At 32.9% G+C, this 14859-nt stretch overlaps 1 protein-coding gene across 1 annotated transcript; it reads right to left on the bottom strand.

The window, feature by feature from the left end:
- Positions 1-12044: 12044 nt before the first annotated feature.
- LOC108368946 (uncharacterized) lies at positions 12045-14114 on the bottom strand. Its single transcript, XM_017623916.1, has 2 exons — positions 13682-14114; positions 12045-12079 (listed from the first exon to the last, which is right to left on the bottom strand). The coding sequence occupies exons 1-2, from the start codon at positions 13899-13901 to the stop codon at positions 12069-12071; spliced, it is 231 nt and encodes a 76-aa protein (XP_017479405.1). The 5' UTR covers positions 13902-14114; the 3' UTR covers positions 12045-12068.
- Between the last annotated feature and the right edge of the window lie 745 nt (positions 14115-14859).

The following is a 14859-nucleotide window of genomic DNA, read 5'->3' as shown; positions in this document are numbered from 1 at the left end:
AATTTGCAGCTGCACAGAGGCATGTGCCTATCTTGGCTGCAATAGAAAAGTGTTGCGAGTCGATGTGCTGCTCATTTTTCCATCTGGAAACAACCCTGATGGAAATTTTTATGGTGCATAGCACTATGTTTAGTGCTCGGTGACGTCGATCAGCGTTAACCGCTACCCTGAATTTCCTGACTGTACTTCCAAAGCGGCTTCGTTGCCTACACTGGCACTGAAGTCACCAAGTATGGTTTTCATGTCATGACAGTCACCTTCAGATATGTCGGGCTGTTGTTGAAAATAAACTAGATGTTGATAAATTACGGATTATTGGGTGTTGTGGCTCGATGCTCGTTTGGCGCAGTGAACGAAAGAAAGGGGCGAAGATAGATGTCTTTCGCTCACCAAAAAGCCGACACCAAACCCTTTACTTGGCGGCCATAATAGACTACGGAAGAACCTGTTTTCTACGTGCTTTTCTCAGTCCATGTACACCTTTACCCTAACGAGCATATCAACCAGCCTAGCAGATGCATGGTCCGCATAAAGGGCCTAACATTTCAGTTGAATTCTCTTAAATTACACCGGTTTTAGTTTCCGTTTATCAGTTAAGTTAAATTTGTCTTATTTATTTTCTACAGACATAGTATATATGGTGTTTGAATATATCCTTTCGTCATTTGCATTACCAAAAAGCAATCATTGAAATACGTGAAATTCATGGACCCTGGATCACTGGCGCCCTTTAAAATGAGTAAATATAGAGTTACAAAGCACCTGTTTCTTCCTAAATAAATTAATTTCTTTCTATCTTTCTAGTGTCCTCTCACTGTGGGCACTAAAACTAACTCTTCCATTTCGCATTTTACTTTCCCGTTGTGGTTAGAATTCAATATAAATAGAAAATAGAACTGGTGATCACATCGATAACAACCGAAATGAAAAAGTTGCCGAGACGCTACAGCAAACTCTAATTTCCAAGCAAACCGAAAAAGCAAGCAAATATGTACAACAAATAAATATCTAGATACTACATATTTATAACAACGAATATAGTAGATACTCATTGCCAACAACAACAAGAGGAGTAGATTTAGTGACTTTCATTGAACGGCGAGTGGATAAACGGCACACCATTACCGTTTACCGTGCAGTTTGTGGTATCACTAGTCCGATATCCTGAACGCACGATTGCGCGCTGGAATATTTTAATTTCCTTTTGTTCGACAGCTCAGTGTGGTGACGTCGTTAACAAAGCGCCGCACCTACGTTGCTTACGAACAACGTATCTAGTGACAGCAACTAGGATGATAGCAACAACGTAATCGAAATTTCAAAATGGCAGCAAAAAAAAATAAAGCTGAAAAACAATCAAATACAGCGAAAAAGCGAAAAACAAAGCTAACAACAACAAATGCATACAACAACTAGTGCAGCTATGCAACAACATTGAGTGCATGTTGGAGGTGGCGGGCGATTGGAGCAACTGCAAATATTTCCCCAAAAACGGGCAGTCACTTCCGCTTCCGTCTAAGCTAGTTGCACACACACATACACGTACAAGTGAGTGGGTAAAGTGGTTAAGCGGTTTGCGGAACTCTATTGGCCATACAGGCGAACGAGAGAATCGAAAACAGGATTTGTTGTTTGCATTTTCGATTTTCCAATTTTGGTTTGTGTGATTTTTTTTTGTTTTTGCTTTTAGTTTTCATTTCCTACTCTCACTCGACTTTAGCTTTATGCTATTTGCGCTGCACCTGAAACACACGAAAATAGAATTTGCTTTTTTTTCTTTGTTTGAGTTGGTGTAGTAGTTAGTGCTTTTGGGTGCAAGTTACAAAAATCAAAGGGGGTGCATATGCAAATAAAGGGTGGTGTATTAGGGCAACAACTTTTGACCTTGAAAAGGAGCTACAAAAAATGTTTGAAAATTTCGCTTAATTTTCGCAAAACAAAGTACAACTTAAAAGAGAATTGCGAGTCTTAGCCAGAAACGTACTTTAAGCTAGCTAGCTACAGCGGAACTATATTGGACACATGTCACTCGAAAAGTTTTTCCACTAATCCAGTGGCTCTGCAAGAACTGAATTTCTTTATTTAGTTTACTACTCTGCCTTGAGATCGGTTTGACCAAACAAATTCGATAGATAAATAGATGGCGAAAGAAAAAGCCGTATTGCCCTAGATATCTACATACATAGATTAGTGAACATCTAAGAGAATGGATGGTCACATAGAACCTATAGAAAATTGCAAAAGTTTCCCTTGCGTATGTATGTCTGTTAGTTGAAAGTCTTTTGTTAGACAACTGAAAAACAGTAGACAAAATAGTTTGAAAGCTTTCGTTTATTCTGACAAGAAAGACTTACAAAAACGGCTTACTTGCCAACAATCATCGTTGAAAGGTCTTTTGACAGAAAGCACTTGTATATCATTTTGCTCACGCTGCGCTTCAACAATTGCAATCGCCGAGTTAGCAAAGCACTGGCTTGTCATTCGATAAATCCGAGGTTCGAGTCCTCGGGCAGCGGGAAATTTTTTAAATTTTATTTTAGCAAATTTTTTTAAGAATTTTATTTAAAATTTTTTTTTTTAATTTTGGTAAACAACTGAATTTTATATTTAAATTTTAGATTGAATTTCTAAAACCTCATTTTATTTTTGTATTTATGTTTTTTATTTTAATTTTTAGACTTAACTGTTTTATAAAAAATCTTTTTTTTAGTTTCATTTATTTTTTAAATACATATATTTTTTCTTCTTTTTTAATACATTTTTTTTTAAGGGAAAAATATTTTTTTAATTTAATGTAATTTTTAGAAACCTATTTTATTCTTTTTTTAATTTTATAAATTATTTTAAATTTTTTGTTCTCTTCATTTTAATTTCTTTTAATTCTTGGGAATATATTTTCTTTATTTTATTTATTTATTATTTTTCTATTATTTACTTTTCAGATTTTGTTGTTGTAAAACGAAACAGTTATTTTTCTAAATATTATTTACTTCTTAGAGTTTCATTTTATTAGTTTTTCCTTTTTTGATTACATTCTTTCCTTATTATAATTTAATTTTCACTCAATATTTAGTTTTTATTATTTAAAAAAATATATATATTTTTTTATTTAATTTTTAAAAAACTTATTTCTAGAAAATAAACAGAACAACATCGAGGAGGCCCCTTGTTAGCAGGTCTTTCCAAAGACAGACAAAGGCTTTCAAGATAGTTGCCAAAAACTGACAATTGTCTTAGGAAAGGCTTTTGTCTTTGTCAGAATTGCCCTGTTAAGCTGATGATGTGAGTGTATCCGCATTATCCTTGAGCACTATTTAGAGAAATTCTGCATTATGAGTTCCAAAATTGTTTTTTTAGCTCAAATCGATTTCGGCGGTATGCAAAAATATAACAATTTAAATACATAGTACGCTTTTCACAAAGTTGTAGGTACTTATACAATGGAGAAAGGATCTTCGCCATAAGAAGTGTAGTTGAGTTTGTTTTTTTCTTGACTGTAATTTTTTTTTTACCGAAAGTACTTCTTTACGAATATGGAAATACTAAAACCTAAAATCGATTTTGGAACACCCCTTAACTTTGTACATACAAGTGTTCTACAAATATGCCGGTACTTTCACTATATTTTGTATGTATGTAGTTATATTCATAAGTATATTTATCTATATGTATATGTATGAATGTTTGTGGTAAAACTGCACGGCAAGTTTCCTAAGAATATTTTCGTTCCGAATCGATTTTTGATGATATTTTCCAATTTCTATTTATGTATTACAAATAGCGTGAAAGCACTGCATGGTTTTTATATTATTTTAGTTGGTATATGTAAATCGAAATTGGAAATTTTTATTTTGAATTCTCAATTCACGGCTATGTTCGCTCTTTGAATGTTACTTCTGCTGCAGAGTAATCCAAAATGTTACTTACTAGAGGATGAATCGAAGTAAAGGTAATAAAACTTAAATGTTGCCTTCATTAAGAATAATTTAGTAAAATTTAACCATAGTATCTATGTGAGAGAAAATGATAATCTCACCACTTTTCAGTTAACAAATTAAAAGGTAATATAATAAAATGTTTGAGCAAAAATTTCACAGAGTTATTGGAAAAATGAATTTAAAATGATTTTAATAAATTTGAATTGAAAGCGCACATGCCGCACTGTGTTCTGTTCTGGGAAAAAATGGACAAAATCATATATCTCCCGATTCAAACCAGATAGAGACATAAGCTAAACGGCATTATAAAGGCCAAATATTGATTAATAGCAGAGAATTATCCAGATTCTTCTAAAACAGTTTCTTGACTTGAATTCTTGAATTCTAAAGTCAAAGTTCAACTAACAAAAAAAAAAAAAAATATATATATAGGCACATATCTAGCGATCGAAAATTAATAGCTAGTTACATACAATGTACACAAATTCTATTAAATTTTTTGAGCGAAAATCTTTCCACACAGAAGTTCCAAAAAAGTGCGTTTTAAAGTTCTACTCGAAATCGGTTCAGCCATTTGGTCAGGCAACGCCGACATACGAAAGACATTTAATTTGTATATATATAGAAGAGAAGAGATACATCATGGAGGGGGAGTATTCAGTTGCGGCAAAAACAAAATGTTTTAACTAATAAATAAAAAAGTAAATTGATTCAACACTGTTAGGAATTGGATTAGTTCGTCGGCAAATTAGATTATGAACGGGCAGAGTACGAAATGAAGAATTTATGAAATTAACGCGAACCGTATTGAATGATGAACTTGAAAGTCATTTCGGAAAGGCTTTCAAAACTTAAAACATGAAAATAAAAGATATAATCGAAACGTTTCATACGTTTAATTCATTTTGCACAGCTAAAATTTGTACCAATTTATATAAATTACAGAAAACTATTAAACTTAATGCAAACATGTATTTAAGAATATTTTACTTGTTCGAAATAGTCCGGGAACGTTTCCGCAATGATCGTTCTCAAAATCACGATACCGCTATTATCGTATGTAATTTACTTAAAAACCTAGAATGTGTCAGCTTACACTATCTATTTTATGGGATCTGCGTTTTAATAAAAAACTCATCACCGCATCACCGTGACGAAGACGTTGCTTGTCTCTATCAACAGCAAATTTGATACATTTCTATGCACTTCTACGCTACGCTACGTACACGTTCGTGGGCAACCGAAACATAAATAAATAAATATCGTAGAGAATATGTTACAGTTTCTGCATATAGAACCAAATCTCTATATCTCTGTCTGTTAGCCTCCATCACGTCAGGTTCGAGGTCTTTTGAAGGTCAAGTAGAAGAAAATGCATTGAATAAACCTGAAATTTCAAAAAAAATTTTTGAATTTTATCTTGGGATCACATTGGCCTGACGTCTAGATGGCCTTGAAGAATCCCATCGCAACAAATGAAAATTAATTCTTGAGGGGAAGAAGCCCAGTCGCATATGGTTGTGTTAAATGGAAATATGCTATTGTATGTTAGTGTACGGTTAGATTAAATGTATAAACCCAAATATTGACTGTTAATTTGTCGAAAATGTGAATAAGAAAAAAGACACACTTTTATTTATTAATTTTGCGCTCAAAAAAATTTAAAACTCCACATGCAAATAAATGTGTCCTATTAATTTGCCACCGAGATGATTCTTCAAAGTCAAAACCATTCTCTTACATTTTTTTATTCAATATTTGTTTCAGCCACATTCATATACATACCTACTGTTTCAATATACCCTCTAGGAAAATGAGAAATGGTCTCAATTATAAGTGAAATGAAATCATTTCTACAGAACTATTCTGCACGTTACTGAAAATGTTGTAACCGGAAAATTTTATTACCAAAAAATATTACCAGTTCTTGTCAATGCGATTCTGGGTGCGTTGGTAATGCAGTTAACAGATGCAGCAATTCAGCTATGAAGAATTGTGAGAGTTCTGGAATTGCATATTTCATGGGGCAATACTTTGTTACCAGCTTGTGGGATGGGAGCGCTTGAGCATTTTTTGAGGATTTTTATTTTGAGGACTTTTTGAGGAATTTTCTCTCCATATATTTGCAAATAACAAATGCAACCATGTTTAAAACAAGAGAGTTGTTAAATCGCTCTGCAAATTTTTGAACAAAAAGCTTTCCGGTTCACAATGTAAAAGCGTTTGGTTTTCTTCGATTTTTATCTCTTGCATCCTCATTTGGTAAAAATTCCGTTGCGAATGAGGCGGTTTTATCATACAAAACGTAAAGCGGTTTTATCAAACATCAAAATGGCGGCCAGAAAATCAAAAAATTTTAATTATTGTTCACATTTCCCTCTATGTTTCAGTAGTTGCAGAAATATTATATACAAACCAAGGCCGAAAAAATAACGGCGATACTTCGTTTGAACCGCAAGAGCAAATGTACCAATTGAATTGGAGAATGTAATTAATTTTAAAGCTAAGTACCTGTATTTAGTATTTTTCATATGTTTTTGAGGAATTTGGTAATTTTTTTGTGGCAACACTGCTTGAGACCCTATGTGCGACTAATTGTGTGATTTTCTTTATGCGCCTAATTAAGGGTTAATTCTGCGGAATGTTTACGTCATGAGTAGCAACATGCTCGTATTTCCTAGAGGGATACATACATTACACACGCGCAAAAAAAAAAATGTTACAACACTGGTGAGCATTGCACGCATGCATGCGTTTCGAATGTGAACGCGACGTTGAAAGAATACTTGGCTTTTGCGTGTCAAAATAAAATCAATTTGGGATTTCGATTCGATGCAGCGCAGACATTAAATACGCCTAAGGAGCTTTATGCCCCAAAGCGTTGATATCAGCTAAAGGTGTATCCATATTTATACACATATACATATATGTATGTATGTATATGTATGTATGTACGTCAGCTTGCGATGTACTGAAGTTCAGCACGCTGAAGCTGATGGCAAAGGTAAAGCGCGAAATAATCGTATTTCCTTTTCCGCAGTGATTAGCAGTGAGGAGAGTTACCAGCGACTCAATTGTGTAGATACATGTGTGAGTGTGTGCGTGTGTGTTCATGTGAAACGAAGCGCTTTATACAGCTTATCTGCATGATTTACGCCGTTGTGCCTTTGCGTTGTGCGCTTAGGCGGAAAGATTAAGTTTGCCAGGTGTTGAGCAACTAATCACATTGAAACTCAACTCAAGCTCTAAATAGCTTTCAACTGCTTTGTGTTGCTTTGCTTTGGAGACAAGTTTAATGTGCAGGTTGATCTCTTTATCAAACTGAAGTGATTGTGGTAAGCGCAAAGCGTGTAGGAAGCGGGACATTGACTTTTTATATGGTAAAATTGTACGCGAATTTATTGTTTACTTTTGAGTTTTAATTGTTAGCAGATACAATAGATGAAAGTAATGCCGAATTTCCACGAGGCATTTAAAAGACAAACAATTTTTGCAATTTAAAAAATTTCATGTAGAAAAAACAAGTTATGCTGGATTTTCACTAGACATTAAATGCTAAAAATGACAAATTACAAAGTTAGGCATTAAAAAATAATCGTGTCATTACGTTAAAAAAATATTCATTAAGTTCATTTCCACATGGCATTTTTTTTTTAATTACATACATTTTTTGCCATTTCAATGCCTAGTGGAAATTCGGCATAACACTTGGAGTTATTTTTTAGTGCCCAAATTCTAATTCAAATTTGTGTTATTTAATGCTCGTTCAAATGTCTACTCTCTTTTTAGCGCAGCTGCGCCCTCGTGAAATACGGTTTATTGTCATGATTTCAATTGTGAAAAAGAAACTAAATTAACTAGAAAAAAACGTACATTTCGCAGCTATTTTTTATACATGTACAGTATACATAAATTTTTAAAATAATTTTTATATCTGGCAATTCCTTTAAAAAATTTTTCCTTTTTGTTTCATATCAATACCTCGTTTTTATAGTTCATTTGGCTTAATGAGAAGAAATAAATTAAAATTTTGGAAAGCGGAAAATCTCTGCTGCAAGAAGAGAGATATTCTATTTTGAAAATATTCACTTAAATAGAATTTAATTTTTTAGAAACTTTTTTTTAATCAAGTTTCTTAAAAATCTTTCGTTTAAAATACGTATTGTAAAATTTTATTAAATTTAATTTAACATTTGAACAGGTGGTAACCCCTGTTAAAACATTTTTGAATTACGTTCTGTTTCGCTTGACGTGTTTATTGGAATATTTCATTGAACAAGCTGACTAAATTTAATTTGAATTTTAAAAATATGTATTTTCGAAACAAAAATTTCTTAAACTTTTTTGTTTTTAATGTTTAATTTAACTTATTGACTAATTTTAATTTTAATCAGGCGGCAGGTGACCTCTTTCAAAATATTTTCGAAACAAAGCTTTCTTATAACTCATTCGATAGACACCTTTATTGTTATGATTTATATAATTTATGAAAATATAGGACTTCACTTTGTAATAGGTGACAATCATCCTAAAAATATTTTCAAAATAATGCTTTTTTAAATTTTATTCGATTCCCACCCCTATTTTACTACTTAATTTTACTTATTAACGAAATTGAATTTAACCTTTTTAATTTCCGGAAATACTCTCACTACTTTTTTGTAAAATTTCATTAAACTTTTTTTCTTAAGAGGTGGCAACCCCATAATAAATACATATCATTTTAATAACACTTTCTCAAACCGCTTTCGTTTGATACCCATATTACAATTTTTCGTTTAACATATCAATTGATCGATTTTAAATTTTTCAACAGATGACAACTACGTAAAAAATACTTTCGAAATAAATCGGGAACTTCTTTCGCTTGGCACCCACATTGTTGGTAATTTTGTTTAAACAATTAATTAATATTTTGTTTTTTTTTTTTACTTTTGAAAAGGTGGCAACTCTATTAAACAATAGCACTCACGCACAAACTTTCATATTTATAATATTGGTAGGATGGTTTTAGATACTTTGAATTTACTGAGCGAAGGATGTAATTATTTAAGGACAGAAATTTAAAAAAAACTTTCTTTTACTTACTAAGAAATACACATCTCAATAATATTTTATATTACCATTCAATAATTTAAACACCTACAACTTATATGGGTAATATGCATATAAATATTTATATTCGCGACAGCGTATTAAAATAAGTGCATGAGTCAAATGTGACTCATTTGTGTATACATATACTTAACTACGAAAATATTTTTTGGTTTAAACGGTACGCGATATTTTTTAATGATACGTAGACGTGCGGAAAAAAATTACGTACAAAGAAGTACAAGAAAATTTCGCGATTTTTTCCGGGATGTTGTCTCTTAGTCAAGAGAAGAAACTTGTATGACTAAAACTCAAATACAAAAGTTGAAGTTTTTATTCATAGAAAAATGTTATAAAATTAAACATGTTTCTCATTATATCAATCTACAAAGAATCATGTTTTACACATTTTACAGTCGGTGTGCACTTTCTAAGGTTTTCTAGCCAATACTCCTAGATATTTAAATTTGACGTGGCACCCCACGCATCTCTTTCGTATTAATTTATTGTGTGCATATATTTCCTTGAATTTTCTGCAGAACTATGGCCAGAGTTGCTTGAGGAAGCGACTGAGTTTGAAGATCTTGGAGCGCTTGAGGACAGTGAAGATCTTTGAAGGAGTTTATGTTCTGTGGTTGATGCTGTTGATCCAAGAAAATGTCGGATAAGACTTGTACTTGTAGTATTGTCAACTTAGGGCTGACTGCCAACTCGTTGGATGTGCATCTAGTATATCCTAGCATCGCAAAGGAGAATGGAATGAAGCAAGTTGGTTTTTAGGCGTCATTATAGTCGGTTATTGCATCTGAATAGAAGACATTACCTCTTATGGAAGTCAGGTTAGGCATACCATCTCGATGGAATGCTGAGATCTTAATTAAGTGACGAGTCAATTCTGCGACTTTTTAGGTACTCAGCCAATTTTAAGCTGTTATAATAGTTGCCAGTAACGGTAATACGATCTTTATCTAAAAGTGATCGCTTGAGTAGCAGCATTACTGAACCAAGTTTATCGAGAGTTTCTAACTGATGCGATTCTTCGGAATAAAGTTATAACGCATGGGCGGAACGTAACAAATCGTAAGGATATGTTAACCCTTCGATTTGTGAGAAGGTCCCTAGGGACCTTTTCGTATTTCATGTGCCTATATCTTTTTGTTCAATGCATTTTTGAAAAGAATTTATACATGTATTCCAAGAATAAATTAAGCTGAATCGTTTAAAATAAGTTTCGAAGGGATACGGGATCACGTTCGAGTGTTATTGAGATTTCAACATATATAGTACGGGGATTAGTGACAAGGTCCCTAGGGACCTTGTACAATTTTAGAAGAAATAACAAGTTACTTGTCTTCATGTTTTGATTTTTTTTCACTTGTTCTTCAAATTATTTCATTCCTAATATATATGCAGGACGTTAATTTAATCAAAAGACAACATAAATACCAAAGAAGTTGCACATGTACAGTCGAAACATCGAGCAACTCTTTGTAGGTCCCTAAGGACCTTCTCACGACTCTAACGTCATCGGCACTGTCACTCATCGGAGGGTTAATTGTACGTTATAAGCGGTGTATTATAACCAATCGCATTCACTTCAGATACAATAGGGAATACGCATAACTTCGCACAACCAACGGTACCGCTAGTAGCGGATTTGCCCGAAGGCCCAATACGCCCGGGCCTAGGGCGGTCAAAAAAAATACACTGATGGTAACAAGACACGCACGACCCAAAGTAAATACCTGTAAACTCAATAAAGCGGCATTTAACCCTTAAAAGCTATATGGTTATAAAAACACCCAAGCCTAAGGAAGTTAATAATAAATTTCATTTTATTACTAACCTGACAAAACTAAGCCCTCAGAAGTCGAAGAAAATGCCAAAATATTACATACTGAGAAGAAAATTTTTCAACGGTTATACTCAAGGTGTATGTATGCTTTATTCGTAACTATTCACGAACAATCTGACAAACGCAGCGAATTACTTTTTGGCTATATAAATTTAAATATTGCATTACAGTTATATTTCTTACTTTTTTATTTAAAAAATAGAAAATCCAGTTACCCCAAATAATTAAGGAAAACCTTTGTTGTGTTGTGCAATCGGCTTTGACAGAGTTGGCATCCCTGGTCAGAAATCGCGCGTGCTTACTAACTCATTCCGGTCACACACACACAGGTGCAGCTCATTATAATTATTCACAGGTATTAGCTTCCCAGAGAGTTTTGCTTCACATCGAAATTCAGGCTGCCTTTATTTTAATTTTGACGCAATTCAATGTTGGTTATTTTACTTTAAGTTAGCTTTGCTTTATGTTTTCGCTTAATTTTTATAATTTTTTTCTGCTTTTTTTGCTTTAACCGATTTGACTCGCGTTTTAAATTTCTGTACCAAGGTAAAACGTGCTTCTAACAGAAATAACAGAAAAACGTTGAAGTGCTAAAAATTTATTGCACCATAAATGTATATACATATATTCGTAAAGTAATCAATGTTTGCTTATCGTTAAAATAGTTTTTTATTTGATAAAAAATACAAAAACAAATAATGATTTATTGTAGATAAACAGAAACAACGTATGTAAACAAAAGATACCAATGTTCATATGTAAGTAAAAAATGTTACTTAATTTCTCTTAGATATATCTACATAAATACTAGTTATGTCGATCTTAGAAAACTATGCAGGTAAGCTATATAAATAACCAAATACGATATCTTTAGGTTTTAACATTCGCACCGATAAATACAGACATATACTCATACACACGTTCATATGACCCAAATCGCCATATATGAACTTTTATAATTTGTCACTGCTGTCTTGCTGGTTGGTTATACATAAATACTTTTTAAACGAAGTAATTATCTTATAATTAAACTAAGTTATATTTATAGATAATTACTACAATAAGAAACCGCTTTGCTGAATGAAGAACTCCTAATACGCTTCGTCCCATTCCCACAGTTGATTTCGGAGAATTCGATGGAAAATCACTCAGTGACCATTAAATCAGTGGAGACATTTGTGTTATTTAGACTCTGCAATGTTAAAAATATAGCTAATAAAATAGAATAAAACAAAAGAATAAATTGTATATAAATACAGGAAGATAAATGACCTCTCTCTACGCTCCATACAAAAAGATAGCTTGCAGCTGAGCTGAGCCTATTAGCGCCGACAATATTTGTCAATTATGTTGAGGATAATGCAAGTACATACGTGCATACATATCGGTCGTTTGATAATATACAGAATTCTTTTAAAATTCCAATTCTTTGGAAAATGACAATTCAAGTATGATTAATTCATACATTTGGTATACAAAGCACCGATGGAAAAACCCATAGCTTCGACATTTTTGGAAAGTTTAGACATCTGTTAGGCTGAACATATTCTCCTTATCAATCTTAAGAATTGTGTGATGAAATCTCCAATAACGTAAAGTTGTAATTAATTCTCTATATTATTAAATGTGCGATATTTAGATTAGACCCCGTCAAAAAAAAAATAAAATTCCTACATGCATAATACTTAAAAAAAAGGTTAACTGTACAACAAATAACATAAAAATATAGTTCCTATTTTTTATGTTTTTTTGAGTACGCAGACATTTAGCACAATCAATTTTATTATTACAAACCACGCAAATTTTAAGTAGCGAGGAATTAACGTGATTTTTGGATTTCTTTTTTCACGCAGTCTCTTTAAAAATAAAATTTTTTTTTTGAAAATACCTTATATGGAAAAATGCAAAATACCGTGAACAAAAAAAAAAAATCTCAAAAATCAATGCGATTTTTGACTAACTCCGAGCTTGCATTTTTTTACTACAATTTAATGCTGCGAAACTGCATACCAAACAAATTCTAAAAAATCTGTATGAAAATTTGCTGAATTTCCACGGGTGTTGCACAAAGTTTAGGAATTATATTTTATGTTTTTTGTTGTTGAATTAACCATATTTTTATAAAAAACTAGCGGTAAAATATTACAAAAAAAAAAAATTGTTGTATATGTTGTGAAAAGTTCGCTGTGCCAATACTTTTTGCCGGCAGTGTACATGCTTGTTATTTATGGCTATATTGCTGAAGATATAATACAAATTCAAGTCTCCTCGCTTCCAATAGAAAAACGAAATGACAAAATATTTGGATACATATCTAATTGTTTTTTTTTTAACACATTTTTTTTTGTTGAAAGTGAAAATTGTGAAACAAATTCTAAACACACACATTTCTTCGGCTGAGCGCTGCCTGACTTTGAAACCAATTAAAAGTTAGCCGTAATAATCGAGCCAAAAGTTGGCTATTTTAGTAATCGACTACGCATTTCCCGACAGGGAAGTTACGTTTTATAATGTTCAACAAACAGGCGTTGCTTATATTAATTTCTGCTTGCGCAGCAGTTTTCGTCGATTTCAATGCTCTACGGCCTTAATAACTTAGGCATTCCCACGTTTCGTGGACGACCGTACTTTGCACCGTCTCTTCGGTAAACACAATTGACACTTACCGTTCTGATGATTTACACAAAAAAAATTGGATTTTTCATTAACGTTTTTTTTTAAATAGGCAAATTTCTCAGTCTTTGGGTCAACACATAACGCTCTTCCATACGCGACACGCTTATCCAGTACTTACTTCTACTAAATATAATGGCTCGCCTACAACGATTACGATGATCTCGCATTTTACCGGCTGGACATGGCTTCGACATGATTTGTGTGGATAGCAGCTGACTCTTTTGCACTGTTGGTTGACGATTGTAGAAGATCACTTTACGCGATTCAATCGTTGTACACAGATTGGCAAAGATCACAATGAATGCAAAGAGTAACGACAGAATCACTTTAGTATGCATTTGTAATTATGTAAAGTACATATATGTATGTGCGAAACAAAGTTAAAAACTATAAATCACTCCAGCTTGTAGACTTAAGAACCGAAAGTCGAGACCGAACACTTTGCACTGATAGATATGTATTTGAATATTCGAAGGTGTGTAAAGATATCACGATACCATAGCATGCGTTGAAACCGATATTTTTTATGTGCACGACCTGCTTGCTAGGTTCGCGTGTCGTCTTATATTGATAGCTGGCGTGAAATATTTTTGCTATTTGTACGTCTTCTCATCGTCGGCTGCCGAACGTGTGGAGGGGTGATTGGATTTATCAGAGAAAACAATTCGCTGATAAGATTACAGTCGCAGGCAGTGGCGGCGCTGTAACTAAACAAAGGGGTTAAAATTTGAGTGAGTTTTTGAAATGCAGATTTTTTTCCATAAATATTTTTGTAGTTTCTGATTTTCAGTTTGAACTTTTTCTTAGATTTTGATCGTTGGAGTTTAAGGTAGTTACAAAATTTGGCAGTTGAGTTAAAGAGATTTTATAATCGATGATCCATCGACATAACAGAGTCATTATTACTACCCGAAAGATCAATATCTGACATTTACTTTTTAAAAATACAGTGAAACTCCCATAATACATACCATATGTTAATCGAATCGCACGAAAAACTTTCTTACAGAGTGATGATTTTCGTACTACGGCTGAATAATTTGGATACGTTGTTGGGGTGGGAGCCTTTCCATGATGAATTTTCCAAAAATGCTGAATAAAAACAAGATGAGAGTGTGACATTAGTCACGCGTGATATTTAAAAAAAAGCGAATGAAAAGAAAAGTCGAGATAGATAACTCGTTATTTTGCACCAAATTACGTTACAGTTTTATATGCAATTTGTTTTTTTTTTTATTTACCGCCGTATTCACTTAACTTTTTGTCCCCTTTTTTTGCTCCGCCACTGATCGAATT

Source organism: Rhagoletis zephyria, unplaced genomic scaffold, assembly GCF_001687245.7.
Source record: "Rhagoletis zephyria isolate East Lansing unplaced genomic scaffold, Rhagoletis_zephyria_1.1 Rzeph_scaffold_03415, whole genome shotgun sequence".
In the NCBI taxonomy this organism is placed as follows: Eukaryota; Metazoa; Arthropoda; class Insecta; order Diptera; family Tephritidae; genus Rhagoletis; species Rhagoletis zephyria.
This window is presented reverse-complemented; position numbering and strand designations above follow the sequence as displayed.